We start from the raw sequence: 27,776 nt of genomic DNA, 5'->3' as shown, positions 1-27,776 counted from the left end.
TGGTCGCGTTGTTTCTGCTTTCTTCTATCTCTCTACTAAGAACCATTACAACATAATTCAACATACTTTGTCTCCAGTTGTTACATATCTGTTTAGCAAAAGGTTATGAGCTCACAGCCAAGATAAGCCACACGAACCTGGTTATTAAGGGTTAAGAAGTTATCTGATTTACTACTTGTTCCGCAGCACCTGAAGGCCACATTTAAAACACGTCATTTGCAGGCATCCAGACCCGCTCAATCAAACGTCGATAACAATCCGAAAAAAGGAAGGTGACACAATTTGCTTTAAAAAATCATGTTTATAATCAATGATGACATTTTTACATACAATTCAGTTTAAATTCAAAGCAGCTTCATGAACATATAGAGAGAAACAAACGAGATTTCATATAAAACATTGCTGTTTATGAGCTGATCTGTATGAAATATGTCAATTCAGCATAACAGCAGAGGAAACAGAGTGAAACTACATGATGTAGTGCAGCTTTAAGATAATACATTCTTTAAACATACACCAAGTTCATCTTCAAACATTAGAATTCAAGTATCATGTTAAAAAAGTATTGCAATTCATTTACAGTTAATGAATCACTTTGTGTTAAAATGCAAGATTGAAGAAGAAGAAACTTACTTTTATTAATTAAATTTTTTCACTCCTGTTGTTTTTTTTTGGGTCATGCTACACGCACAGTTTTTTGGTGTGTATACATACAATCATGCACACACATGCAGTGGACATGCACTTTGGAAGAGATGTCAGAGTGAGGATACTGCCATCAACCAGCTCACCCCAAGCTGTTGGGGGTTCGGTGCCTTGCTCAAGGGCACCTCGGCAGTGCCCAGGCAAGTGAACCAGCACCTCTCCAACCACCAGTCCACTTGCCAAACTTCATCCATACTGGGACTCAAACCGGCGACCCTTTGGTTCCCAAGCCAGGTCCCTATGGACTGAGCTAGTGCCGTCCCCATGACCAAAAAAAAAACAACACGAGTGAAAAAATTGAATTTCCCCCCTGGGGATTAATACAAAAAAAAAGTACGTTTCTTGAAAAGTCGGTTATGGAGTGTGCATTTAAGGCAATAATTACCCAGTCAGTCCACTGCTGTTGTGCTCCTCTTAAAATCACCACTAAGCTTCAATTTCTATACAATACTCCTCAAACTTAGTGTCTTGTGCACTGACCTCCTCATGAGATCAAACATGTAGAGCTCAAGAGCCTCCTCTTAGCTCTAACCTGGAGTTAAGAATAACACTCTGTGGAAGGATCAACAGGTACAGGACTCAGACTGCTTTGCATATTGAAAACAAAGATACACACAGTAAGCAGTCTTGTGCTCTTCAGGCAAACGAGTAGCTCTGGCTGCACCAAACTTCCACTTTCTGCAAACACTGTCCATGAATGCAACGTAAGAAACTTAATGTCTGAGAAACATTTCTACCAAAGATGGCTGAGAAAAATCATCACCATTTAATACATGATAACATTTGAAGGACTAATCTCATGGATCATTTTTGCATCTTACTACTGAACGTCTAAACACAAAAATAAAGTCATTACTTTCAGATAATCTAGGAGAAGTGAGGATGTTTCGCCTTCAGATTCAGCTCTTGAATTTGTAAGTGTAAGGAGTTTTTCATTGATTTGGGATTGTACACCCTGTGATTGTTCTTTTTTTATTAGTAGAAGATCAAATTTGATTCCCACAGATGATCCAAGTGAAGTCTGACCACATTCACATCCTTTTACTCAGAATCTTCCTCCATCAGCGCCCATCAAACCCCCTCACTACTCCTCACTGTGATGTAAAGTCTGCACACTGTCCGTCTCATCACTGCTGCCACCGCTGCTCATCTGGATCAGCCCGACCACAGACGACACGGTACCCATCAGCCCCACCAGCCAGCTGGGGAACCGCCCAGCCCACAGGAAGCCGGGCGGCATCCAATGAACGGCGTTACTGAGGTCGGCCATGCTGCTGAGGACTGAGAGCAGCTCCCCTCGCATCTGTCTGCGCAGCTGAGAGCGACTGCAGGATGGAAACACAATCATGACAATCAGTTTTAAGGTTTCTAAATGTTCTGCAGAGAGAGAGAGTGATTAAAACCTGTAAATACATCACCTGCTTCCTCCTCCATCCCTCCCATGCTTCTTCAGCTTCTTCTTCAGCAGCAGCAGAACTCGCAGAGACCTGAAGAGCACAAGAATCAGAAGCAGTTCAAGTGGGACAGAAGCTGCTTTGTGGCCTTTTGCTGCAAGAGGTTAATTTCACACACTTTATTTATTCTTTATGATTTATTTGATCTACTTAAAGGATAATGGTTTTATTTATTCTATAGTGTTCTTGCAGAAGCCAGTGATTAACTGCATACAAAGGCTTCAGTCTTCTTCTCAGGGATCACTGGGATGACTCCTGGACTCCATGTTCCTTTGCTGCATGTTATTCCTGACTCTCCACTTCCTGTCTCATCAAGAAAAAGCAAAATGGCCCCAATATCTCTATCCCTCTCTCCAACACGGTCTCAGCAGATGTGTGTCTAACATGAGTCTGGTCCTGCTGGAGGTTTCTGCCTGTTAAAGGAAGTTTGTCCTTGCCACTGTAACTTGGGATCCTGATTCCCTCTCTCTCCTCTCTCTGCCTGTCTCTTACTTTAACTCTTCCTGTCCCATTAAAGTTACTAACCATAGACCTTTCTGGAGTCCCTGAGCTCCCCTGTCTCGTAGGTTCCTCTGGATCTCTGCTGCTGTGGACGTGCCAGACTCCAGCTGCTACAACTACTACTATCCGTCTCCCCACTATCATCTCTCTTTCTCTCTCTCTTCATCTCCCTCTATCCCTCTCTCCAACATGATAGGTCTCTGCAGATGAGTCTGGTCCTGCTCAAGGTTTCTGCCTGTAAAAGGAAACCTGTCCTTCCAGCTGCTACAACTACTACTATCCATCTCTCTCTCCATCTCCCTCTATCCCTCTCTCCAACTCAGCCTCAGCAGATGTGTCTAACATGAGTCTGGTCCTGCTGGAGGTTTCTGCCTGTTCAAGGAAGTTTGTCCTTCCAGCCTCTATAACTACTACTATCCGTCTCCCCACTATCATCTCTCTCTCTCTTCATCTCCCTCTATCCCTCTCTCCAACACGGTCTCAGCAGATGTGTGTCTAACATGAGTCTGGTCCTGCTGGAGGTTTCTGCCTGTTAAAGGAAGTTTGTCCTTGCCACTGTAACTTGCTAAATGCTGCAAAGTGCTCTGCTCTTGGTGGATTAAGATGAGATCAGACTGAGTCCTGTCTGTAAGATGGGACTGGATCTGATCCAGTCTTGATGTTGGGTCTTTGTTAATAATAGAACATAGAGTACGGTCTAGACCTGCTTTGTTTGGAGAGAGTCTGAGGATGACTTTTGTTGTGATTTGGTGCTTTATAAATAAAGATTGATTGAAAAGTCCAAGAGTTCAAAGGATAAGGTAGGAGGAAAATATCTGTTACACTCAGTTTGTAACTTCTGCAAGTGAGTGTTACGTATTGCTCCTTTAAAATTGTCAGTTATTTTTATCATCCAGTTACTGAATCATCAGATATGTGACATGATAATGTGTGATGTGCAGACAGATGACCTCTGACCTGAGTATTCCCAGCAGCAGGGACGTTCCCCACAGCCCCGTGCAGAGCAGCCACCACTTATCAGACTTCACTTTGATGAGCTCGGCGTCTGCTGCCCACGCGATGTGCTCACACGGGTAATACAGCTGATCGGCCACGTTGGTCAACACTGAGATCCAGCGCACGCCTGCATCCTCTTCCTTTAAAAGAGCAACAACACACATTAACGCTGCAGAGGACATACTGAGTTTTAAAGAATGATAGGTGTTGTGTTCCTCACCCTGCCTCCGAACCCATAGCTGTGAGAGTAAGCCAGCATGGAGAGATCATCGAACAGCCTCAGCACCATCCTGCAGTGGCTGAGCTGAGCAGAGAACAGCAGCAGACTCTTCCCGAGCTCCTGGGACGGGAGGTTTGCTTCTGCTTTACGGGAGAGAGCTCCTCCGACCAGCTGAGAGCCGTAACACATCGTCCGGATCTGTGGAGAGAAACATGCAGGAGGAACTCACCTGTTAGGACACAGTGGAGACGTTTCCCTCTTGTATGCAGGTAGATTTACAATGTGCACAAATGTGTACTCTTTATACTGCTCGCCTAAGAGAGCTCACTCAACTCAAATTAAATAACACAAGATTTTATTTTCTTGTTTTCAGACACACTGGAACAATTTTTTGTGTGTTCTAATCCCGGTGAACATGTGAACCTTGTTGCTATTGGACTGTAATGTATTTATTATTGTCGTTCATGTATTATTACTTTTTGTGTTGATGTGGATCTATGTGTCTGAAATAAAGGAAAGTACTCCCTATAACTATCTCTTGAAGAAAGAACACCACTTCTGTAAACAAATTGATACCATATTCAGTCTCAGCAGATGTGTGTCTAACATGAGTCTGGTCCTGCTGGAGGTTTCTGCCTGTTAAAGGAAGTTTGTCCTTGCCACTGTAACTTGCTAAATGCTGCAAAGTGCTCTGCTCATGGTGGATTAAGATGAGATCAGACTGAGTCCTGTCTGGAAGATAAGATCCAGTCCTATCTAACAGACATCCCATCTTCCATTGACCCCTCATGAGACAACTAAAAAGGCTTGTTGTACCTTAAATCTCTAAAAGTAGTATGGGAGGTCAAACCTCCAACCATCAGGCACCTCTCCTTTGGAATCATCTACCAGTCAGGGTCCGGGAGGCAGACACCCTCTCTACTTTTAAGAGTAGGCTTCAAACTTTCCTTTTTGATAAAGCTTATAGTTAGAGCTGGATCAGGCTTGGACTGCCAGGAGAACTGGATCCTGTCTCTCACTTTAACTCTTCCTGTCCCATTAAAGTTACTAACCATAGATCTTCCTGGAGTCCCTGAGCTCCCTTGTCTCGTAGGTTCCTGCTACAACTACTACTATCTGTCTCCCCACTGTCATCTCTCTCTCTCTCTCTCTTCATCTCCCTCTATCCCTCTCTCCAACACGGTCTCAGCAGATGTGTGTCTAACATGAGTCTGGTCCTGCTGGAGGTTTCTGCGTGTTAAAGGAAGTTTGTCCTTGCCACTGTAACTTGCTAAATGCTGCAAAGTGCTCTGCTCATGGTGGATTAAGATGAGATCAGACTGAGTCCTGTCTGTAAGATGGGACTGGATCTGATCCGGTCTTGATGTTGGGTCTTTGTTAATAATAGAACATAGAGTACGGTGTAGATCTGCTCTGGAGTATTTGAAGAACAGTTAGGTGTTTATTTGTCCTCATAATAAAGACAACAGGCGCACTTACAATCTTATCTCTCCCTCTGTATGTCTCCAGCACGCGCACCAAAGCCTCCACGGACTGCTGCATGTCTCCGAGATCTCTCACAGCGTGGAACAACAAGTAAACCCTGACCTGAGGAGCTCCTGCAGAAACATCTCTAACGGTGAGGTGTTATCACTCCCAGCGCTCAGCTGGACTTTGAAACCGGAAGTAGTAGAAACAGACTCGGGTAGACGATCACAGATTACATCGAACTCTCCCTGCTCTCAGAGACTGGGGTGAAAATTTGTTAGAAAAATAGCCTCTGTTGGGCGAGTAGATAGGAATTTATTGTATTTATTACAATAATTTCAAAGTAAATAATGCTTGCTGATATTGTAGACTTCAAAACAAACATAAAGTCTTAATAAAAAGTCATATTTTGAGTTCTATGTAGCCATATATGTTGCAGTCTTGTTCATAAATGTAAAACTTTATATAATTATTGTTGTTTTTACTAATGTTTATTACATCAAGATAGAAAAGTTTAGTTATTTACAGATGTGAGTACTGTATACTTGTTTCTACCACAGACTGTATAAAAGAATGGACCGTGCGCCATCTGTTAAAAGAAGTGAAGCCAAAATGCTGCCTCAATGGACGTTGGCATGCACTGGTGGCTCTTTCTTTCTTTCTTTTCCTCTTGTTTTTATTGACCAATCATTGATTTTATTTCTTTCTTGTTTTATTGATTTTGCTCTTATTGATTGCTCATTTCCTGTCTTTATCGTTCTTATTAAGGGTTACTTCTTAAGCATGAAGCACTTTGTCACTTTGTTTGTCATGTGTTGTCCTGTGCTGTTTGTTGTGTTGATGTTATATGGAGGCTGACTCACTGTAAACAAAATCTACCTACGGGTAGTGCTGTCAATGATGTTTATATAATGTGTACCAGGGATCTTCTGTGTTGTTTTAATCGCTGTCTGCAGATCCTGAAATCCAGGACATTGCATATGTCAAGGTACTATTCACAGAGAGGACGGTTTCTATTCACGGCTTGGGGAGAAAAATAAAAACGTACATTTCTTAAAGCAATGTTTCCTTTTGTCAATCAATCAATCTAAACAGAGCAGGTCTAGACCGTACTCTGTGTTCTATTATTAACAAAGACCCAACATCAAGACAGGATAAGACCCAGTCCCATTTTACAGACAGGACTCAGTCTGATCTCATCTTAATCCACCATGAGCAGAGCACTTTGCAGCATTTAGCAAGTTACAGTGGCAAGGACAAACTTCCTTTAACAGGCAGAAACCTCCAGCAGGACCAGACTCATGTTAGACACACATCTGCTGAGACCGTGTTGGAAAGAGGGATAGAGGGAGATGAAGAGAGAGATAGAGGGAGATGGATAGTAGTAGTTGTAGCAGGAACCTACGAGACAAGGGAGCTCAGGGTATCCAGAAAGGTCTGTGGTTAGTAACTTTAATGGGACAGGAAGAGTTAAAGTGAGTGACAGGCAGAGAGAGGAGAGAGGGGGAGAGACAGGATCCAGTTCTCCTGGCAGTCTAAGCCTGATCCAGCTCTAACTATAAGCTTTATCAAAAAGGAAAGTTTGAAGCCTACTCTTAAAAGTAGAGAGGGTGTCTGCCTCCTGGACACTGACTGGTAGATGATTCCAAAGGAGAGGGGCCTGATGGTTAGAGGTTCAACCTCCCATACTACTTTTAGAGACTTAAGGTACAACAAATCTTTTTAGATGTCTCATGAGGGGTCGATGGAAGATGGGATGTCTGTTAGATGGGACTGGATCTTATCTTCCAGACAGGACTCAGTCTGATCTCATCTTAATCCACCATGAGCAGAGCACTTTGCAGCATTTAGCAAGTTACAGTGGCAAGGACAAACTTCCTTGAACAGGCAGAAACCTCCAGCAGGACCAGACTCATGTTAGACACACATCTGCTGAGACCGTGTTGGAGAGAGGGATAGAGGGAGATGAAGAGAGAGAGAGATGATAGTGGGGAGACGGATAGTAGTAGTTGTAGCAGCTGGATTCTGGCACGTCCACAGCAGCAGGCTGAGTCTACGGCAAGGAGTCAAATAATGAAACCTAAAACTTTACATTTTCTTTAATTAAGTTTCACAAATGTTGACATCCCTCTCTGAAATAAAATAAAACTCTCAGACACAACAACCAGAAAAAGTTCATTCATTTATTTTACATTATCTCAGAGGCCATCTATACACAAAGCTGAAGTAATAGTGTGTTCATATTCTATACAGGACAATCTTATTATGACGAGTTTGATATTTTCAGTTTGGGGCACGTCTGTGTTTAAGACTTGTTTTAAAAGTTTGTGTGTGAGTAGTTAATACATCATGTGGCACAGACTGTGTTAAATCCTGTTGAATCAAATGCAACCGGTGAAGTCCAATAACACAAAGAGTGCACCGATTGAACAGATTGATGTAGCTTAAGTTTGATTTAATGATTGTATATAGTTTGCTTTTTTAATCTGTGTCTTCTTCTCTTTAGTTTGAGTGTGTTATAATCTAGCATGTTTGAATAGTTGGTGATGTTCAGTCGTTGTCGTAGATATCTGGAATACAAAGAAAAAACATTTTTCACATGAAGTCAGATCTACAAGAAATACAAACTCACATTAATCCCAGAACATGAAGATCAAAAGAGAACTCACCGGTTCCGTAGTCAACATCATCATATATGTCTCCCTCCCTGGAAAGAAAAGAGATTACTTTAATACGATTTCAACCTAAGACTTATTATACAAAGCAAAATGATATATTTAGATCCTCAGGTTGGGCACTTCTGGTCGTTCCAAAGTCAAGACTTAAATCCAAAGGGGATCAAGCTTTCTCCATCTGAGCTTCTCGTCTTTGGAACGACTTTGCAGGTTTGGTGACATCCTTTAAATCTCTTCTTAAGACTCACTTTTATGTGAATTAGTAATTTTTTTAATTTTTAATTTTATAATTATACAGCTAGAAGGTTCCTGGTTTGAATCCCCGGCCGGGCGGGTGCCTTTCTGTGTGGCACATGCTCAGGTTGACTGATCACTCCAAATTGCCCGTAGGTGTGAGTGTGTGCATGAATGGTTGTCTGTCTCTCTGTGTTAGCCCTGTGATAGGTTGGCGACCTGTCCAGTGTGTACCCTGCCTTCCGCCCGAAGCCAGCTGGGATAGGCTCCAGCCCCCCGTGACCCCTAACGGGATAAGCGGTCAAGATAATGGATGGATGGATATTATAATTATAATTTATTTACAGGATCAGTCTTGAAGATTTCTGGCAGTAAGAAGCAGCTTCAGGTGTGGACCACGCTCTAACAGAGACCCATTATGAGTCCTCACTGTTGTTTTTTTATTGCTTTTCATCATGAGAATAACAGACGTGTTTCTATCTTCTTTTATTAAAGTAAAGAAATTATGTTTGTGGCAAAGACAGTTATTAAAAATGTGATTAACTTACAGTGGAAGAAGAAGAGATCTGGACACATAACCGACTGTGAGAGGTGACAGAAAGAGATTCATGAGAAACAAACAGAAAGCAGGGAGAGTTCACTGATTAGTCCGTCAGGTGATAAAGTTTAACATACACTCAAACAGGATGTGAAGGGTTAACTTACATTTTCCCTGCTGGTTACGACAAAGAGCTTTCTTGTTGTTGGTGAGCTGGATGACGTCCAGGACTTCACCATGATTCACAGTTAGATAATTAGCTCCTGGTTTCTTGATGACTGCGTTAGGATCCACCATCATGGTGTGCAGCACCATCAGAGTCCCTTCATACTGAAAACAACAGAATCAGAGATCCTTCTTTAACATCCTCTGGATTTAAGAACAGGCTTTAAACTGACCTTTTAATAATAATAATAATAATAATAATAATAATAATCATCTTTATTAATATAGCACTTTTGAAAACAGGGTACAAAGTGCTTTACATATAAGGAACAATTAAAAGACAATAAAGAGAAATGTTAGGAAGACAATTAAACAAAAAGTAAACAATGTTGGAACAAAAAGATTTAAAAAATTAGAAATATAAAATATTTAAAACATATATATTAAAAAATGTAAATCATTTAAAATATATAAATATAATAAAATATAAATATAAAATATATACAAATGTGAAAATATAATAATATATGAAAACATCAACATATATAAATATATATACAAAAATAGAAAATACCAAAATATCCAAATATGAAATTATAAACAAATATAAACATATACAAAAATATATCAAATATAAAAATACATAAATATGAAATATATAATGAACACTAAAATAAAATCATAAAATGCTGCACACATTTTTTTTTTTTTAAATTTATGAAAAAACTCAGTGACTGTACATATGCAGTCGGTATAGTTCTCCAAAGAAACACTATTTACTCCAGTTTTTAAATTTTGTACTCAAATGTTTCAGAAACATAATAAATATTTAGTCTCATCACTTTTCCAAAGCCTCTCGTCTTCTGCAAATTAAACCTAATAATCCGGTGTGACAGAGTGAAAATTACTAACCCTGAATTTCTTTTTCAACTCCTTCAACACTCGAGGATCGATACTGAAAAACCAACAAAGATACAACAATTCATCAAGAAGTATTAAAATAAAGCTTTCATGACATGTGCTCTCTCAGTGACCCTGATGTAAGAGGAGGATACCTGATTTCAGGTGGAGGTGGAGGGAAATCCTCAGATATTGGTTGAACATCATCGTAGTCATCTATGGAAGAAAGAGAAAAAAAAAATGAAGCTTGGGCTTGAAAAATTATGTTACAATGTAAAATGTAATATTATAGTTTCAGGCATTCAGACTCTAACACTTTAAAATGTACAAAAATTATGATCTTAAAATGAATAAAAAAAACTTACATAACAAACACTTTGCAACACTAAGCAGCTAAGAGAACCACTCTGTCCTTTCATATGTACATTTAATAATGTTAAGTTTTGTTATAACACCGCCCCCTCCTGGTTGTTTAAGAGCATTGATAAGATAATATCAGATAATCTTCATTGATTCCACATTTGAGGATGATTTTTTGTTACAGCAGGGACAGGGGAATATGAGCTGTTACTTACCATCATCTTCACCTGGGCTGCAGATTAAAGGGAACAAAGCAAAGTATTAGTTGAGGTGAAACAACTGGTTGAAAATCAATAATATTCAAAGTTTATAGGTGAATCACAGAGAAGCTAACCACTAGGTGGAGAGAGCTAGCGGTCTTAGCAGTTAGCAGTCAACCCAAGCTATTGAGTTAGCATCAGAAAGCTTGAAGATGACACGGCAGTTTATTAAACAGAACTTAACAGTCAATCTTATAATGCCAGGTCTCCACGGCATTACATTCATAAATCATACATGAACATAGAACATAGGCACAGCTAACACCAACTCGTCACTACATGAAAGTCCTCTTTCTGTCAGAACCAAGTGTTAAAAACTACAGTTCATCAAGCGTCCACTAGAGGCTGGCTGCAGAAACATCGGAAAACCACATACACACCAATTCAAAGAAGAGGGTCTTTACAGCATTAAAAAACATGTTTACAGCCTGGTTCAAAAAACGGCTTGGCTCTACATCACGGGAACACATAGCTGTTGGCTAGGAGGCTCAAACTCCGCCTCTTTACATCACACTTTGACTGGTTGAGTTCTGCATTTCCAATATGGCTGCCGCCGCCGATTGGCTTCAAAACAGCGCTCAGGAACAGATGGGTGAAGTCACGGATACTACGTCCATTATTTATACAGTCTATGGTCAGAACGTAACAACAACTACTGTCTCAGAAAGTAGCAACTAGTCTGTATAATGGGACCAAAACGGAAAGTGTCACCCCCTTGTGGCGCTGCCTGGTACTGCAGCAGAATTACATTAACTAGACTCTGCCTGTTACACACTGATAGGCTAAAAACAACTATAAAAACTGTGGGAAAAGTTAGCTTGAGAGTTTTAAGACTTTGAAAACAGTGTGATTAACGTGATTTGGATATACCTGTCTCTGTTATTTGACTCCAGATGTAACATCTGCATTGGGGGGTCTGGAGGTGGTGGAGGCAACGTTGATGTTTCTGGTTTTCTGGCCCCGAGCAACTTGCGCTTCACCGCTTCATAGTCAACGTCCACACATGAGTTACTGATGTAGCCGTCTGCAAGGCAACACAGCATCCATACATGTGTTAGCATTAAAAAGATGCAGAGTGATTAGAATCATTTAAAGTGTCTGAATGTCTCAAAAGAAAAACAGAAAAAGCATTTACATTTGTTACATCCTGATGGTTAGTCAAACAGTCATTCAAATGTTTTATAGTTTACAGCGTACCATAAGACGTAACCATGCTACAGTACCAGTTAGCTTAATGGGCTAAAGTCAGACTCTATGCCCTGGTTGACTCAAGCAGCACATTTTGACCCTGATCCATGCAAATCTGACTGAACAGGGGTTCGGGCTGTTTGGGGGTCAGGGGCGAAAACCAAAAAAGGGGGCACCTCCCTTCAAACCCCTGGTACTCACAGTTTAGGGTTCATTTAAATGTGTTGATGCAGAGGTAACAAGAGGGCGGTCATCTAACACTTAATTCTTGTATTGTAGTGAATATTTGTGTGACTAATTGTGGGGGAAATTGAATAATGTTAAAGGAAATCACAAAATTATTGATATATTTCTATGTTGTTTATTGTATTAGATGATGAACGTAACATAATGAACTACAAGAGCATCCAGAAGACACTTTTTCTCACTATAGTGGCAACTAAAGCGCCTTTTTTACCTGAAGTTTACTGGAAGGGCATCCAGAGGGCACTATTTCTTAACATTTAATCCACTGGAGGGGCATCCAAAGGGCACTTTTATCCATTCAATCCACTGGTAAGGAACCTAGAGTGCACTTTTTAACAGTTTATTGACTGTAAGGACATAAAGAGGGTATTTTTTTTTGCGTGTTATCCACTGGAAGGGCATCTACAAGAACAACTTTTATGTGTTTCCCACTGAAAGAGCACCAGAGAAGGCAGTTTGTAATGTTTTATCCACTACAGAGGAATCAAAGAGGGCCCTTCAGCATGGTTGCTTTCAGACATGAGGGCACCGCTGTGACAGAAGGAAGGAGGAGGGCCTAAGACCCAAAATTCAAAAAGAGAGGCTCAAAAAGAGCGGGACACATGGTTCAAACACAAGATTTTCATCAAGGAAGCCTTTGTTCACTCCGCTGGTGTGAACAAGAAGTCAACACTGACTTTTTCTAGCTGCTTTAATCCAATTATTTAAACCAGGACATGCACTTTTTTCTATATTCTGGTTCATTAAAGTGACTTTAGACAAACTTCATCTGTAATTACTTTAATTGATCTCAGCTTGATAGCGGGTGTTCTGCTGGTCTGGTCTGCTTCTTGACATTCAGTGTCTTAAATCTGTTCATGACTTTCTTCAATAGGGACTTAATGTCTGGTTTAACTGCATACATAACATTCATAAGCTACAAAGAGTACCAATCAAGTATTTAAGACAGAGTGTGAAAGTTTGGAAGAGATCAGAACACCAGGACTTTTTGGTTTCACCGACTGAGTTGAATATCATCTGCATATAAAGATACATCCACACACACATAATGAACTCAGAGACATGTTAGAGCACAGACTTTCAGAAAGCCAGCACCAGAAAAATATGCATGTGAAGATCTGAAGACCTAGACTCCACTTTGTTCTCTTAAAGCCAAAAGCAAACACACACCTTGCTTACAGGAAGTTGGCGCTTAAACTTGAAGACTATTGACAAAACCAGAAATCTGAGATTTTGTTGTTTTGAGTTAAAGAGCATATCACTGGTTTCATGATTTACAAGTATTACTGTGCAAACTGCAACATGCACGGCATTACAGTGGAATAGAAACCTGTGGTGATAAACCTCTTCCCACACACACGAGTGCCCTTGGATGTCAACGGAACTGGGCAACAACCTGAAATCCTAAACCTGCCTGTCACCCTGTAAACTAAGACCTTAAACTTCTACTTTTAAAGGCACATTATTGTCACAACATGCACGACCCAAACTGAAGCACAGAGGAGGTTCAGACTGGAAGGGTTTCTCTTAATAATAATGGAAGATTAAACTCACAGGTTCCGTTCATGGAGCGAGCCAACCATTTGCCTCCCGGGTTATTCTTCACTCGGATTATCTCCACGCTCTCCCCTTGTCTGACACTGAGGTCCAGTTTTCCTCCCCCGCTCCAGTCGTGTCTGACCCTGGCTGTGTGAAGAACCTCCACCTCACCTTGTAACTACAGAAGAGAGAGAAACAGAGCTCTGAGAGTCGACACAACAAAAATGAACCGGATTCAGACGCAACGAGCAGACAGGAAAAACCTCAACGCTTTGTGATGTGCAAAATGCTAAACTGCAAGCTTGAGTCAAAAAGAAAAACTCTACTTTGAACATAACTCAAAATTTGACTGACATTAAAAACTCATGGTCCCAAGTCATTCTTTCAACTTCACATGAAACAGATTCTATTTGATGTTCTAACAGAGTCAGACTTCAGAGTTTCAGGGTTTGATTTTTACCTGAAAGTTCTTCTTTAACTCGTTTTCTTTTTTCCGACGCTCTATCTTCTCCTTCTTCTCCAGCTCTTGTTGCCTCTTTGCTTCTTTTTTGTTTTTCTTCTCAGCGTTCACCCGATTTACCTCCACCTGGTCCCTGCAGAACAAAACATACAGGGGAGCAAATAAAGGAAGAGATTAGGGCATTTAGACAAAGGGCACTGTAGTGGGGGGCTGACTACAGCAGGCCATAATGGAGGAAGGGGGGCATTTATGGGCCTGAAATAAAGATCTGTTTGTAGGTTAGTTCCTTAGTTCATTAGTTTGTTAGTTCATTAGTTTGTTAGTTCATTAGTTTGTACGTTACTTAGTGAGACAGAGAGTCAGTCAGTTTGTACGTTACATAGTCAGTTTGTTTGTCTGTTTGTGAATTAGTTAGTTATTTAGTTTAGAAAGTTTGTCAGTTAATTCTTTAGTTTGTCAGGTAATTAGTTTGTTAGTGAATTAGTCAGTTCGTTAGGTCTTTGGTTTATTTGTTAGTAAGTTTGTTATTTAGTTAGAAAGTCTGTCAGTCAGTTGGTCCGTAAGTTTGTTAGTTAGTTTGTCCGTTAGTTCATCCGTTAATTCGCAAGTTAGTTCGTCAGTTAGTTTGTCAGTTAGTTCGTCCATTAGTTTGTCAATTAATTTGTCTGTTAGTTCGTCAGTTAGTTCATTAGTTTGTCAGTTCGTTATTTCATCAGTTGGTTAGTTTGTCCCTTAGTTCGTCTGTTAGTTTGTCTGTTAGTTTGTCCCTTAGTTTGTCTGTTAGTTCGTCAGTGAGTTCGTTAGTTAGTTTGTCTGTTAGTTTGTCTGTTAGTTTGTCTGTTAGTTCGTTAGTTTGTCAGTTTGTTATTTCATCAGTTGGTTAGTTCATCCATTAGTCTGTCAGTTAGTTCGTCTGTTAGTTCGTCTGTTAGTTCGTCAGTTAATTCGTTAGTTTGTCAGTTCGTTATTTCATCAGTTGGTTAGTTCATCCATTAGTTGGTCCTTTAGTTCGTCTGTTAGTTCGTCAGTTAGTTCGTCTGTTAGTTTGTGAGTCAGTTCATCAGTTCTTCACTTCGTCAGTTAGTTCTTCAGTTAGTCCGTTCGATAGTTCGTCAGTTAGTCCGTTCGATAGTTCGTCAGTTAGTCCGTTTGTTAGTTCTTCACTTCGTCAGTTAGTCCGTTTGATAGTTCGTCAGTTAATCCGTTCGATAGTTCGTCATTCGTTCGATAGTTCGTCAGTTAGTTCATTAGTTTTTTAGTTCGTCAGTCAGTCTGTTTTTTAGTTAGTTACATATCACATGACTTCACATCCACAAACACAATCATAACATATCCAGACGACACAGCGATGGTGGAACTCATCTCGAAAGGTGACAAAACCGCCAACAGAGACAAGATCTGCAAACTAATCAAACGGTGTGAAGTTAATAATCCGTCACTTCACATCAGAAAGACCAAGAAGCTTCTTATCGACCTCAGAGGACAACAGGAAGAGCACCTTCCACTCAGGACGGGTGAGGAGGAGGGGGAGAGGGAACTCCACAACCCTGGTCAGATAGGTTCAGCACTCAGACCCAGCTCCTCCTGGGGAATCCTTCAGGTGTTCCCAGACCAGGTTGAAGATATAATCCCTTTAATTCGCTCTGGGTCTACTCTGAGGCCTTCTCCCAGGTGGACATGCCCTGAACCCCTGTAAAGGGAGGCGTCCTCATCAAATGCCTGAGCTACCTAAGCTGACTCCTTTTGATTCTAAGGAGCAGCGGCTCTACTCCAAGCTCTCTCCGGATGTCCGAGCTCCTAACCGTGTCTCTAAGGCAGACCCCAGCAGAGCTCATGACCCCAGGTGAGGGTTGGAACGTAGACCGACTGGTAAATGAAAAGCTTTGCCTTCACGCTCAGCTCCCTCCTCACCAATCCGCCTGTCAGTATTTTTTTACCTGAGTGTTTCTACACTTTCAGACAATTTTCATTCAATAAATAAACAAGACATCAGATTATTTCCACCATCACGTAGCAACAGCGGCTGCAGTGGAAGTGGTCACTGCAGCTGCTTCACTTTTCTGAACCGTGGGAGCAAAAAATAACATCAGCAGCAACAAGTAATGTGAGCAGAGTCTCGCCTCAGGCTCACGCAGCTGCAGCCACTCTCTACTTATAGCCTGTGGAGCGGTCAGCGTGCTGCAGAGTTTAACACTGAAGGAAGGATAATTATACTCACTCATCAATCGATTCATACACTTCATCGTCTTCCTGCAAACGACAAGAAAGACGTTACACTTTAAAAAACAGGGAAAGACTTCCTGCAGCACAGAGAGCGAAAGTCTCTAAGTTTGAGTTTAGGGAAGTGTAACATGTCACGAGAGGGGACACCTGGTTTTAAATCCTTAAAGTGGATGTAAGTCACACTTTGCTGTGAAATATATGTTGGTTTCAGTTTTTGTTCCTTACCCCGTCCAAACAGGGAGAGCTGTTGTCACTCCAAGTCTCTGTGAAGACAAATCACACATCAGAGGATTGTTTTCTGTTCAATGCAGTGGAATGATTTCTCAAATCAGAACAGTTTAATTTAGTATTTCAAAAAGTGGAAGTAGATGCATGTATACAACTGTTTACTCACCACTCTTCTCAAAGCTTCCAATGTCATCATAGGTCTCCTGGAAGTCCTGAATGTCTCTAAAATCATAAGAATAAATTCAGTTATATTAAATTATGATTGATTTGGAGTCTTGTTTTCAAACACCTGGCAAATATAACCCAACATTCGCCTTTTTAACGCCTGATTTCTGATTCTGCCCAGATTATTTGTGATTATTTGTGATCTCAGGTGACTCGTTTCAGTCTGTGGAATCATTTATTCTCCTTAGAGAGATATGTGACTATTGGAAAAGAGGGAGTATATTTCTGTGTGTATATCCCTACACTTCATATCCCTGTAACGCTTTAAATCCAGCGTCCCGTGAACTCCAGTGAAACACTCACACTGAGGCGGCCTGGTGCGGCAGCCTGCTGGGTTTGTTGAATCTTTGAGGCAGTATGGGAGGCAGAGCAGGCGAAGAAATCTTTCCACCCGCTGGTTGAGGAGGACCAGCTGGGAGAATGAGAGAAAATGAGAGAATAATGAAAACACAAATACACAAACCTGAGCCCACTTGACTAGAAATTACAAAAGATACGACAGAAGTTTTCAACTTTAAAGTACTTATCTTACTCATCTTTATTATTTTACTTTAGAGATGAAGTGTATTGTAGTTTATCAGAGTTGAAATGATGATTTTTTTTGGATTACTTAAATGTCAGAAAACACAAAACTTCACTTTTCACATTTTCAAACAGCAATATTTAGATTTAAAGAATTATTTTTAATTTTAACTATTTTGTTTTATTTAATAAACTGTTTTGACCAAATTAAAACAAGAAGTTTAAACTAAATATGAAATAAGGCTCAGCAATATTCAAATTTTAGAATTTATTGACTTTTTCTAAACAAATTAGAATTTTTTAAAAAGGGTTTGAATAAGTACTTTTTTTTAAAAGGCTGAGAAATATTTAGATTTGAAAAAGTATTACCTTTTTTTTCTTTTTAAATTATAATAAATTATTTTCATATCTAACATTAAAGTAGTTAGAATTAAATATGAAAAAAGGCTCAACAATATTAAAATTTTAGAATTAATGGACTTTTCCTTTTTTTTTTTTTTTTTACCAATTTTGAAAATTAAATGGTTTAATTAAATATGAAAAAGCAGGCTTAGAAATATTAAGATTTAACAATGTATTAACTTTTATTTTTACAAAAAGTTATGATTAAAATGTTTTTAAGAAGATGAGAAAGATTTTGATTTTAACCTGTATTAAAATTTTATAATTAAAATGTTTTTAAAAAGCTGAGAAATATTTAGATTTGAAAATGTATTAACCTTATTTTCACATGATTTTAAAATTTAAATGATTTAAATAAGTGTAATTGCCATAATTTTAACAATATATGTTTTAACTCACAATGACATTAGAAGATATTTCTGTGGGTTAATAGGAAACAGTAAACCTTATTTTCACACCTTTTTGCACAGCTGTCACTCTAGTTCATCAAAGCATAGAAGGTGTGAGTGTAACCTCATTTTTAAGCTCCGTTTAGCTCTGTATTAGAGTCCACTTCAGCCTTAAGATGATGGCCTGTAAAAGAGCAGGGGTATGGAACTGAAGCAGCCAAACGTTGGTACACTGCTGTGACAGGTCAGGATCCGGATACATGGCAGCAGAAGGAAACTGAAGTGTTTGTTTGCTTCCTGATGTGAATTTGAAATCTTGCAGTCGCTCTGATTTAACAAACACTTCTCCAGAAAGAAAGAGTGAACTGACAGAGACTCACCGTCCTGCTTCCTCGGGCTGGGTAAGGCCGGTCCTCGATTTTGCCTCAGGAAGGGCTCCAGGTTGACATGGGGGGGCCTTTTTGGTTTTACAGGCAGGAGTCCTTCAGGGGGCAGGTGCCTTCTCAGCGGAGTCACGTCCCCTGTGCTCTTTTGCCGGGACTGGTGCCCGAGCGATGGAGGAGTCGAGGTGTGAGAAGGAGCAGGAGCGGGAGCAGGACCTGGTTTGGTTCCTGGAAGCCCCTGGTGCCTCAGCATCATGTTCTGTAGCATCGCCCCGGTTTGCTTGACATTGCTGTTGTCTATCGGCTGGATTGGCACCCTCATTCCCGGATTTGAAGGCGGTCTGGGGGAGAAACCAAGTCTTGGAGGGACTGAAGCTGGCATCGGTTCAGCCCTGGGGAACCTCACAAGGCCTGGGCTGGCCATCGGAGGGGGAACCGTGGGGGACAGTCTGTGCTGGGCCAGAATGTTCTCCGTCAACAGTGGGGTTGGTTTCCCAAACCCTGGTCTTGGAGACTTCGGGGAGCCGCTGTCTCTGCTGCTGGTGTCCGAGGTGCTGACCTTGGTGTTGAAGCGGGCCCTCAGAGCCTTCACATCGACGCTCTCCCCCTGACAACAACAACAGACACACAGGCTCTGAAGGTGTAGCTGCTCTGTGTGTGAAGCAGGAAGTTAGCAGCACAGCAAGGCATACCCCCCACGCTCACAAACACACACCGCTCATCAAACCCAGCACTATCTTTACGAAGTGAGAACGACAGCTTCCTGGTTGTTTTGATCTCTACAGAACTGAAATTCTCTCCTGACAGAGGGCTGCAGAAAAAACTCTTATGAGAGCAGCAAGAGCAGCAAGACTGAATCCTCCCAGATTACACAGATTATCTCTCATCAAACATCCACTTATGTTTCTGTTTCTTTTATCATATTTAACAATTAATTTCAGGCTTTTAATCCATGATTCAGGTTTTATTCATATCACATTGAATCATAAACAAAGTTTGACATAAAGAGTGAGTTTAGACTTCACTCTTTGCAACAGTAACAAAGAAAAACTCCCTTCAAGGAGGCAGAAAACTCAAGTGGGACCAGACATGTGTAAAAAAACATCTTCCACTTAAAGGTCAAGAAATATTTAGTGATTCTTTGTACTCCTCTGCCATCTCCCCTTCCCCCCCCCCTTACTCATAACCCTCTCTTACCCTGTAGTTTGGAGCAAATAAACACAATGTTCAGTATTGTTGAGAGGAAATTTGTTTCTCAAATCATGTCAGCACTGGAAAGATGTATGACTGAACAAAGGAGCTGACTCAATTTAGTCTTTTTAAGTTTGACTAAATTTAACAAGAGATTTAACCACAGTCTGAAGTTATTCTGGTGTGACTTAAAATAGATTTTTTTATTAAGATTTTCTCTGCTTGAAACGGTCGTCCTGTTTGCTTGTTTTTATTGTGGTCATTTGGTTTCAAAGAGGATGTATCATGCAAAGCTGACCTCATAAAGTCACATGACTTACAGGTAACTCACCTGAGTGTAACCTACTTTATAAGAGGAGTGCAGTATGTCGTCAATGTCAGACTTATTTATTTATTTATTTATTTATTTATTCATTCATTTATTTTTAGAATTGACTTTTTATTGGTTTTCAGATTAGATAAAAATTAGACATTTTTTTTTAAAACAAATAAAAACAGTACAGAGACTAAATAAATTGCCACATCAAAAGAAGTAATAAAGCAATTGGCAAAAGGAAGACAAAAATAATACAAAAAACATTTGTTTTATTTCTTATTTTCTGTGTTTTTTTCTGTGCACCACTAAGACCTTAAACGTCTTTATTTTTCAGCGTACCTCCTCTTCTAACTCTCTCCTTTTTTTAAAATAAGTAGTCTTCGTACGGCTGGTGATCCAACATTGACGTCGGTGTCTATCTTCCATTAAACTGCATGGTTAGAGTCACTTCCTGTCTGGTTTCTTATATTCATATAGAGTTGCACACAACTGCAGCAGAGAGGAACTCTGCTCTGTATTTAGGAGAGTAATCATCACGTTGTGGGTTGTTGTTTCTAAATAAAAAAGATACAGTGGTCTTTTCTTAAATAGATACACCTTTGCTGTAGATCATACAGTTCGGTTACAGAGCTCTTGAATTTACAGTGTACTTGTAATTGGACTGTATAACATTAATGCATAATACATCAGTATTTAAGATCTGAACATGAAGTCCTCCAAAATGCGGAGCTTGTGGCACACATGCAAGAGTTTGGATGTATTCAAAGGGCTGAACAGGGGGATTTTGAAGACATGTTTGCAGCAATAAAAGTCCCAGCAGACACCTTTAGTCATCTCAGTAAGGATTAAAGCTCTCAGGTTAGAACAGGATAAAGCAGAAGGCCTTGATTGTGATTGTACAATGAGATAAGAAGCGCTGCATCAACTTCTGGAGGAAGGTGAAGTCCAACGTGATATTGTTGCACCTGTATACAGCTGGTATTAATTTAAGAACCAAACAATGCATGTTTATTGATGTTGCTCTACAGCAGGCAAAACAAACACTGGCCTTTAACTGGAAGAGAACTGATGCACCTACAACCGCTGGATTAAAAATATGGCACAGCGGAGGGAATAATAAAAAACCTGCAGCTTATGAGGGAATCTCATGTTTATCACTTCTCTCCTGGACTAGAGTAATTCTTTGTATGTTGGTGTTGATCAGTCGTCTCTTCGTCACCTGCAGCAGGTACAAAATGCAGCTGCACGCCTGCAGACTGGGAAGAGACGACGAGGTCACATCACGCCTGTACTGGCTTCTCTTCACTGGCTTCCTGTCAGCTTCAGGATCCAGTTTAAGATTGTGCTGTTGGTTTTTAAAAGCTTACATGGGCTGGCACCATCATACCTGTGTGAGTGTTTGCACCTCCATGCTCCGGCCAGAGCTCTCAGGTCAACGCTCCAGGTGGTTTCAGATGTACAAGGCTCCAAACTCGAGGTGACCGAGCCTTTGCGGTGGCTGCTCCCACACCGTGGAACAGTCTGCCTCCTGATTTAAGGCATGCTCAGAACATTGAGAATTTTAAATCTTTACTTAAAATGCACCTCTTTGCGTTGGCTTTTAAAATCTGTCGAGCGAGACATCCAACATTTTATTTTGCTTTTATTTATTGTGGCTTTTTTCTTGTGTTATCTCTTGTGTTTTTAATATCTGTTCTTTTTTAGTTACTATTTGTTTTTATTGATTGTGTTTTTAAGCTTGTACAGCACTTTGGCCAACTGCGGTTGTTTTTTTTTAAATGTGCTATATAAATAAAGTTTGACAGGACTTACCTTGAATCTGGAAAACATTCAGAGTTTATATTAAAAGTAAAGATATAGGACAGCTTTTACAGGATGAAATCCCAGAGCAGGAAACGAGTGGTAGAGGCCAGAAAAAGGATGAAGGTGCTGAAAACTGCTGTAATTATTATTATTTATAATTATTTACTTCCAGATTCTGGGAGATAAATAAATGTGTGTGGGAGGGGGTGTTATGTTTGTTTTTTTTATAGAAAAAAAACAACTTTATATTGTACAATATGGCGACATAAGCTGAACCCGCTCAAGACGGTAGAGATGACAGTGGACTTCAGGAGAAGCCCCCCCCCCCCTCACCATCCTGAACAGAACTGTGTCTACTGTGGACTCTTTCAGGTTCCTGGGATCCACTATTTCCCGGGACCTGAGGTGGACCTCCCACATAGACACAATCAGAAAAAAGGCCCAGCAGAGGATGTACTTCCTGCGTCAGCTCAGGAAGTTCAACCTGCCCCAGGAGCTGCTGATCATGTTCTACACCTCCATCATCCAGTCTGTTCTGTGCACCTCCATCACTGTCTGGTTTGGCTCTGCAACCAAACTAGACAAACACAGACTGCAACGGACTATAAGGACTGCAGGAAAAATCATCGGTGTGGACCTGCCCCCCATCCAGGACTTGTACCGGTCCCGGGCCAGGAAACGGGCAGGTAGCATCACCGCTGACCCCTCACACCCTGGACACAAATTCTTCAAACTCCTCCCCTCCGGCAGGCGCTACAGATCACTGTGCGCCAAAACAACCCGCCATAAGAACAGCTTCTTCCCCCAGGCTGTCACTCTGATGAACACTAAACCATAACAGTGTCATACCTGTCAGATAAATACTCTCTGTAAATATACATGTAAATACACAATGCAACAATTCTCCAAGCAGAATTCCATATTTCTATCTTTTGTATTAACTTCTATTTTTATAATGTGAAAACTACCTCTGCAACTCACCACTGCACTTTATCATATTATTTTAGCCTGTACATATTAGTCAAGCCTATTTGTTGTTTCTTGTATTTATAGCTGATGTTTTTATTATATTTTTATTTCATTTTTTATTGTAGTTCTTATTCTTATTATTATTCTTATGTCTTGTACAAAGAGAGCACAGTTTACTAAAGTCAAATTCCTTGTGTGTTCAAGCATACTTGGTGAATAAAGCTGATTCTGATTCTGATTCTGATTCTGATTCTGATTCTGATTCATAATATCGGATAAAGAGTCAATAAAGATACGGTTAAAAAAATACAATTAGTGGTTCAAGTCCTTCCTCACAGGGAGATCTTTTAGAGTATCATGGAGAGGAGAAGTGTCCAATATGCATGGCTTATCAACAGGGGTAGTTCAAGGGTCAGTGCTTGGTCCCCTCCTGTTCTCAACCACATCACTTGGTGCAGTGATCCGCTCCCATGGCTTTTCCTATCACTGCTATGCAGATGATACACAGCTTTTCCTATCTTTCCCACCTGACGACACAACTGTCTCAGCTCAGCTCGGATCTCATCCTGCCTTGCTGACATTTCTAAATGGATGAGGGAACGTCACCTACAGCTCAACCTGTCCAAGACTGAGCTTATTATCATTCCAGCCAGTCCCACTGTGGACCCACAGATCAATATCCAGTTTGGATCACAAAACCTCATGCCCACTAAGTCTGCCCGAAATCTAGGTGTCATGATCGATGACCAGCTAACCTTCAGGGTTCATGTTGCCTCGATTGCTCGGTCCTGCCGTTTTGCCCTCTATAACATCAAGAGGATCAGACCCTACCTGACAGAACACGCAACACAGCTCCTGGTTCAGGCTCTTGTAATGTCACGCATTGACTACTGCAACTCTCTACTGGCAGGCCTCCCTGCATGCACAGTTAAACCTCTGCAAATGATCCAGAACGCAGCAGCAGCACGTCTGGTCTTCAACCAGCCTAAGACAGCTCATGTCACTCCCCTGCTCATTTCGCTACACTGGCTTCCAGTTGCAGCTCACATCAGATACAAAACTCTAATCATGACTTACAAAGCAGGAACCAAAACCGCTCCAGTTTACCTGGAACCCCTCATCCAGGTCTACTGCCCTTCTCGCCCGCTACGCTCAGCCTCTGAAAAGCGCCTAGTGCTTCCAGCACACAAGGCCTCAAAATCAAAATCACCAGCTGGACTCTTCTCTTCTGTTGCCCCTAAATGGTGGAGTGAATTGGCCAACTCCATTTGATCTGCAGAGTCCCTCTCTACTTTCAAAAGACAGCTAAAGACCCAGCTCTTTAGGAAGCACTATGCACTTAGCTAGACTGTTCTCCACTGTTGTCCCCAGTGGCAGATCATGTCTTCCAGCTACAGTTGACTCGCGCTGTCCTGCTCTACTCTGGGAATCTGTGTTCAGGTCTGGAGTGACCCAGCACTTGGTACTTTGGTCATTATTGTGGTGATGTTAATTGTTGATGATGATAATGGAAGGTCTTAAATGGTTTGGTTGCTTCATTGTAGATGTTCCTTACTTACTTTTGTGCATTGCCTTTACACTGCTTGGCAGTACCTGCATCCAAATGGACTTGAAGCACTTTGTTACTCTTACTGATCTTGTTTCCTCTTGTCTAGATCTTTGCTTGTGTTGTTCTTGTTCTCGTATGTACGTCGCTTTGGATAAAAGCGTCTGCTAAATGACATTGTAACATTGTAACAATTAAAAAAACAAGAACTGTTTCTGAAGCTGGTGCCAAGGTCAATAAAACGAGGAGTCATACAGCGGGGGATAAATGCTGTAAAATAACTTCTTGCAGGAGGAGTCTGTGTGAAATTATTTTGGGGTTACATTAAGTCAGTCTTACCAAGAAGACTGAACCAAACTCCAATAAGGAGACATTTGAAAAAAGAGCTAACGTTGTGCAGCGGCAGAGATTAGCCTATGTCACATGTTAAGCTGCTAATGGAGCATCAGCAGTATAAACGAACACTTCTGCTTCTTCTATAAACAAAAACAGAAAGATAACAATTAGAAACTCCACCGTCTACATTTCAGGGAACCTAAAGTCGTCAGAGAGAGGTTGTGAAGAAGAGCAGGAAGTTCTCACAACCACACACCTCTCTGCCTCAGCTAGCATCCTGCGGCGGTTACCATAGACACTCAGTCCCCGCCGTTTCTCCTGCACCAATAAGCTGCAAGCTCAGCTCAGCAGTGCAGACATCTCGCTCTCTCTTGTTACAAGAAACAAAGGAAACGGCATTCTTCTCTACACCACAACACACACACGCACACACACGCACAAGGACGGGGGAGGTTCCCGCTCATGTGTGTGTGTGTGTGTGTGTGTGCGTTGCCTGCTGTGGGCTGACATATTAACACAGATGTGTTAAAGGCTGCACCACAGAGTGAAGCTGTGCAGGTGTGCTGGGGCTGAAAACGGTGTGAATAGGCATCAAAATAAAGACCTTCAGATAAAGTCTGCTTCAATAAAAAGTATTGTTTTAATTCTTTTAATTATTTCTAAGTGAATGAATGCAAAGGGGGGATTAAATGTTTGTATGTATTCTGTTTAACTCCACGCTAAACTTTAAATAAGCAGCTTGTTAGTCCTCTGTGAAGTTTAACTTGTGACTGAGTGTTTTGCTAATATAATATATAATAATATATAATATTCCAGTCTTATATCATACTTCAGGCACCAGCCATACTCCGCTTCAGGAAATAGGCACTTGATTTTTAACTAACAGTTTGCATATTTTTTCAAACACAGTCTTGTTTGTGTTGCTCCAAATTCTTTGCACAAGATAAATATTCAAAACCCTGCCGTCAGACCGGCTCCTTTAAAATTCACCAACTAAACATCCCATCAGTAATCCTTCCCTGTGACAGAAAGGCTTAAAAAGCAGGTGATTTTAAAGTTATTAGAGGTAGGAAAAGGTGGAAGTGTTACAGAGCGCACTGTGAATCATTAACAGGTGATAGCTGAGCCTAATAAAACTCTCTTTCATCCACATGATCATTTAGATTAATCACAAACTGAACTTCCTCTTTTACAGTTAAAACATAACTGAACAAATACAACAGAAACTTTAAGTCGGCTGTTTTAAAATGCCTGATCTGGTAAAATTAAGATCCAGGTTCAAGTTTTAAACATGAATTAATTAGTTCTGGTATTAATCAATCAGACGCTGAGGTTTTACCCACAGTGTTATGATTAAATCTGTCCACAGCAGTCGAGTTATTCATACATACCTCGATGGTCAGACAGACATGGTCAAAGTTGTGAAGGCTCCTCTGAAGCTCCACACTGATGGATGTATTTAAAAACAAACTCCCAGAATAAAGTGTGAGTAATAATCTCTTACCATGTTTGTCTTCTGTGATGTTTCAGTGATGGATAAAGAGCTCCATGTCCAGCAGGGAATCAGTATCCAGGCTGATGCTGCTGCAGAGACACCTACATGTCCTCTGTCAGGGAGCTCACAGCTAATGAGGAAATGCTCTGTGGCTGAACGACGTGGGCTACTGTGAGACTGACAGTGAGACTGACAGTGAGACTGACTGTGAGACTGACTGTGAGACTGACAGTGAGACTGACAGTGAGACTGACAGTGAGACTGACAGTGAGACTGACAAGGACAGCACACAACATGGGACTAACATGAGAGAAACATGAGCATGCTGTCTGCATGGTTCTTTTACTTTTACCTGGAAGGTCACAGTTTTGGGGTTATGAGAGGTCATTTGCAGAGTGAGTTTAAACTTTTTCTTTCTTGTATTCAAAAAGAGAAGAAGAGAATAAAACATGCAAAACAGAAAAATAAGATTAAAACACTGCAGGACAAAGTTATGCATTTATATTCTGTGTTTTATTGAGCAAGAGAAGAATCTGAGCAAACTTAGAGGAGACTTTAGGAGACAGTGAGCTGTAGTGAATTTATATAAAGTAAGAAAAACATAACATACTGGTCACAAGCAGCATCCGTCTTATACATTTACATCTATATTAATTATTATTTTTGATTTCAACCATAAAATCTAAAGGAAAAGAAGTGAAACTAATACTTTAAAACAATATAATTATTGTATTTTCCAGTTTAAACAGAGTTGCTTTAAACTGCAACTCTAAGAGACATTAATCTTCAAGATGTCTTGAAAAAAAGATCTGATTAAAAATAAGGACAGAGTCCAGGATAATGCAGAGGTGATTATGTGAAATAGAATCCCTTCAAGGGGACACAAGACCTTGGCAAGACAACCAACAAGTCTTTTCTCTCTGCTGATACTTATCAGTACCATTTTTTTGTTTAATTAAGTGTGTTTCAATTAGTATTGTATGGTGCTCTGTTTTCAACATATTTGACTTTGTTAAAGGTGACATATCACGCTTTTTTCATCAACATATATTGGTCTAAGAGGTCCCCAAAACATGTCTTTGAAGTTTATGCTCAAAAAAACACTTTGAAATCAGATTTTGGTCTGCCTGAAAAACCCTCTTCTTCAGTCCTCTTCAGAACAGTCTGTTTTCTCTCTGACCACGCCCCCTCAGGAAGTGGATGTGCCACGGCTCTCCAGCACGTTGATCTAATGTTTACATGTTGGCTGAATATACACGGCTGCTCAGAGACCCGCGTTACTTCAACCCTCTGAATCTGATCCAGAATCTGATCCTGACGGAGAGGCGCCTGCAGCAGGACCTTTCTGAAGGATTGGTCACAGATTTAGTGTTTCTTGTTGTTTTATTTGTCAGTATGTCGACGTGTGTCTTGGTACACAGCTACCAACATGTAGCTATGTAGCTATGCTAACTAGCGCTAGCACTTATCCATGATAAATAAAAGTCATCCACTAGATCTTCAAATCTGCAGACGTGGGGAGTCAAACCGACCTTTGTGTTTATTAAGACAGCCTACAACTAGCATGCCTCCCTCCTAAGCTCCTTGTTAGCACACATGTGTGCAGGGAATGAAAAACGGAGGAGGGGTTGAGTTGTATTTTATACAGTCTATGGGCTGAACAAGCTCCGAGCTCTGACTCCGTGACAGACCGGATATTGTTGTTACGTAACAAAAACACGGAAGTCTGAAACGGCTGGTTTCAGCACACATTTACAGAAAGGTGGAGAAATCAGAACAGGGGCAGAATGGATTCTTTTCATTCTCGGGGGGTTTGTAGACAGGGACACATATTTCAGGT

General features: G+C 40.7%; 2 protein-coding genes across 2 annotated transcripts; both read right to left on the bottom strand.

Moving 5' to 3' along the window:
• Positions 1–332: 332 nt before the first annotated feature.
• pex11g (peroxisomal biogenesis factor 11 gamma) lies at positions 333–5,566 on the bottom strand. The gene is made up of 5 exons (XM_034710046.1): positions 5,356–5,566; positions 3,877–4,074; positions 3,618–3,796; positions 2,124–2,192; positions 333–2,030 (listed from the first exon to the last, which is right to left on the bottom strand). Exons 1-5 carry the CDS (start codon positions 5,416–5,418, stop codon positions 1,790–1,792), a joined length of 750 nt encoding a protein of 249 aa, XP_034565937.1. The 5' UTR covers positions 5,419–5,566; the 3' UTR covers positions 333–1,789.
• A 1,941-nt stretch (positions 5,567–7,507) lies between these two features.
• si:ch73-40i7.2 (FYN-binding protein 1) lies at positions 7,508–26,051 on the bottom strand. The gene is made up of 16 exons (XM_034710432.1): positions 25,946–26,051; positions 18,278–18,887; positions 16,888–16,996; positions 16,526–16,581; positions 16,357–16,394; positions 16,127–16,158; positions 13,909–14,041; positions 13,464–13,626; positions 11,346–11,499; positions 10,431–10,447; positions 10,011–10,071; positions 9,868–9,910; positions 8,958–9,120; positions 8,801–8,834; positions 8,013–8,050; positions 7,508–7,913 (listed from the first exon to the last, which is right to left on the bottom strand). The coding sequence occupies exons 1-16, from the start codon at positions 25,946–25,948 to the stop codon at positions 7,894–7,896; spliced, it is 1,674 nt and encodes a 557-aa protein (XP_034566323.1). The 5' UTR covers positions 25,949–26,051; the 3' UTR covers positions 7,508–7,893.
• Between the last annotated feature and the right edge of the window lie 1,725 nt (positions 26,052–27,776).

This window comes from Notolabrus celidotus, chromosome 2, assembly GCF_009762535.1.
Source record: "Notolabrus celidotus isolate fNotCel1 chromosome 2, fNotCel1.pri, whole genome shotgun sequence".
Classification (NCBI taxonomy): domain Eukaryota; kingdom Metazoa; phylum Chordata; class Actinopteri; order Labriformes; family Labridae; genus Notolabrus; species Notolabrus celidotus.
The sequence above is the reverse complement of the archived record's forward strand: the minus strand, read 5'-3'. Positions and strand labels throughout refer to the sequence as shown.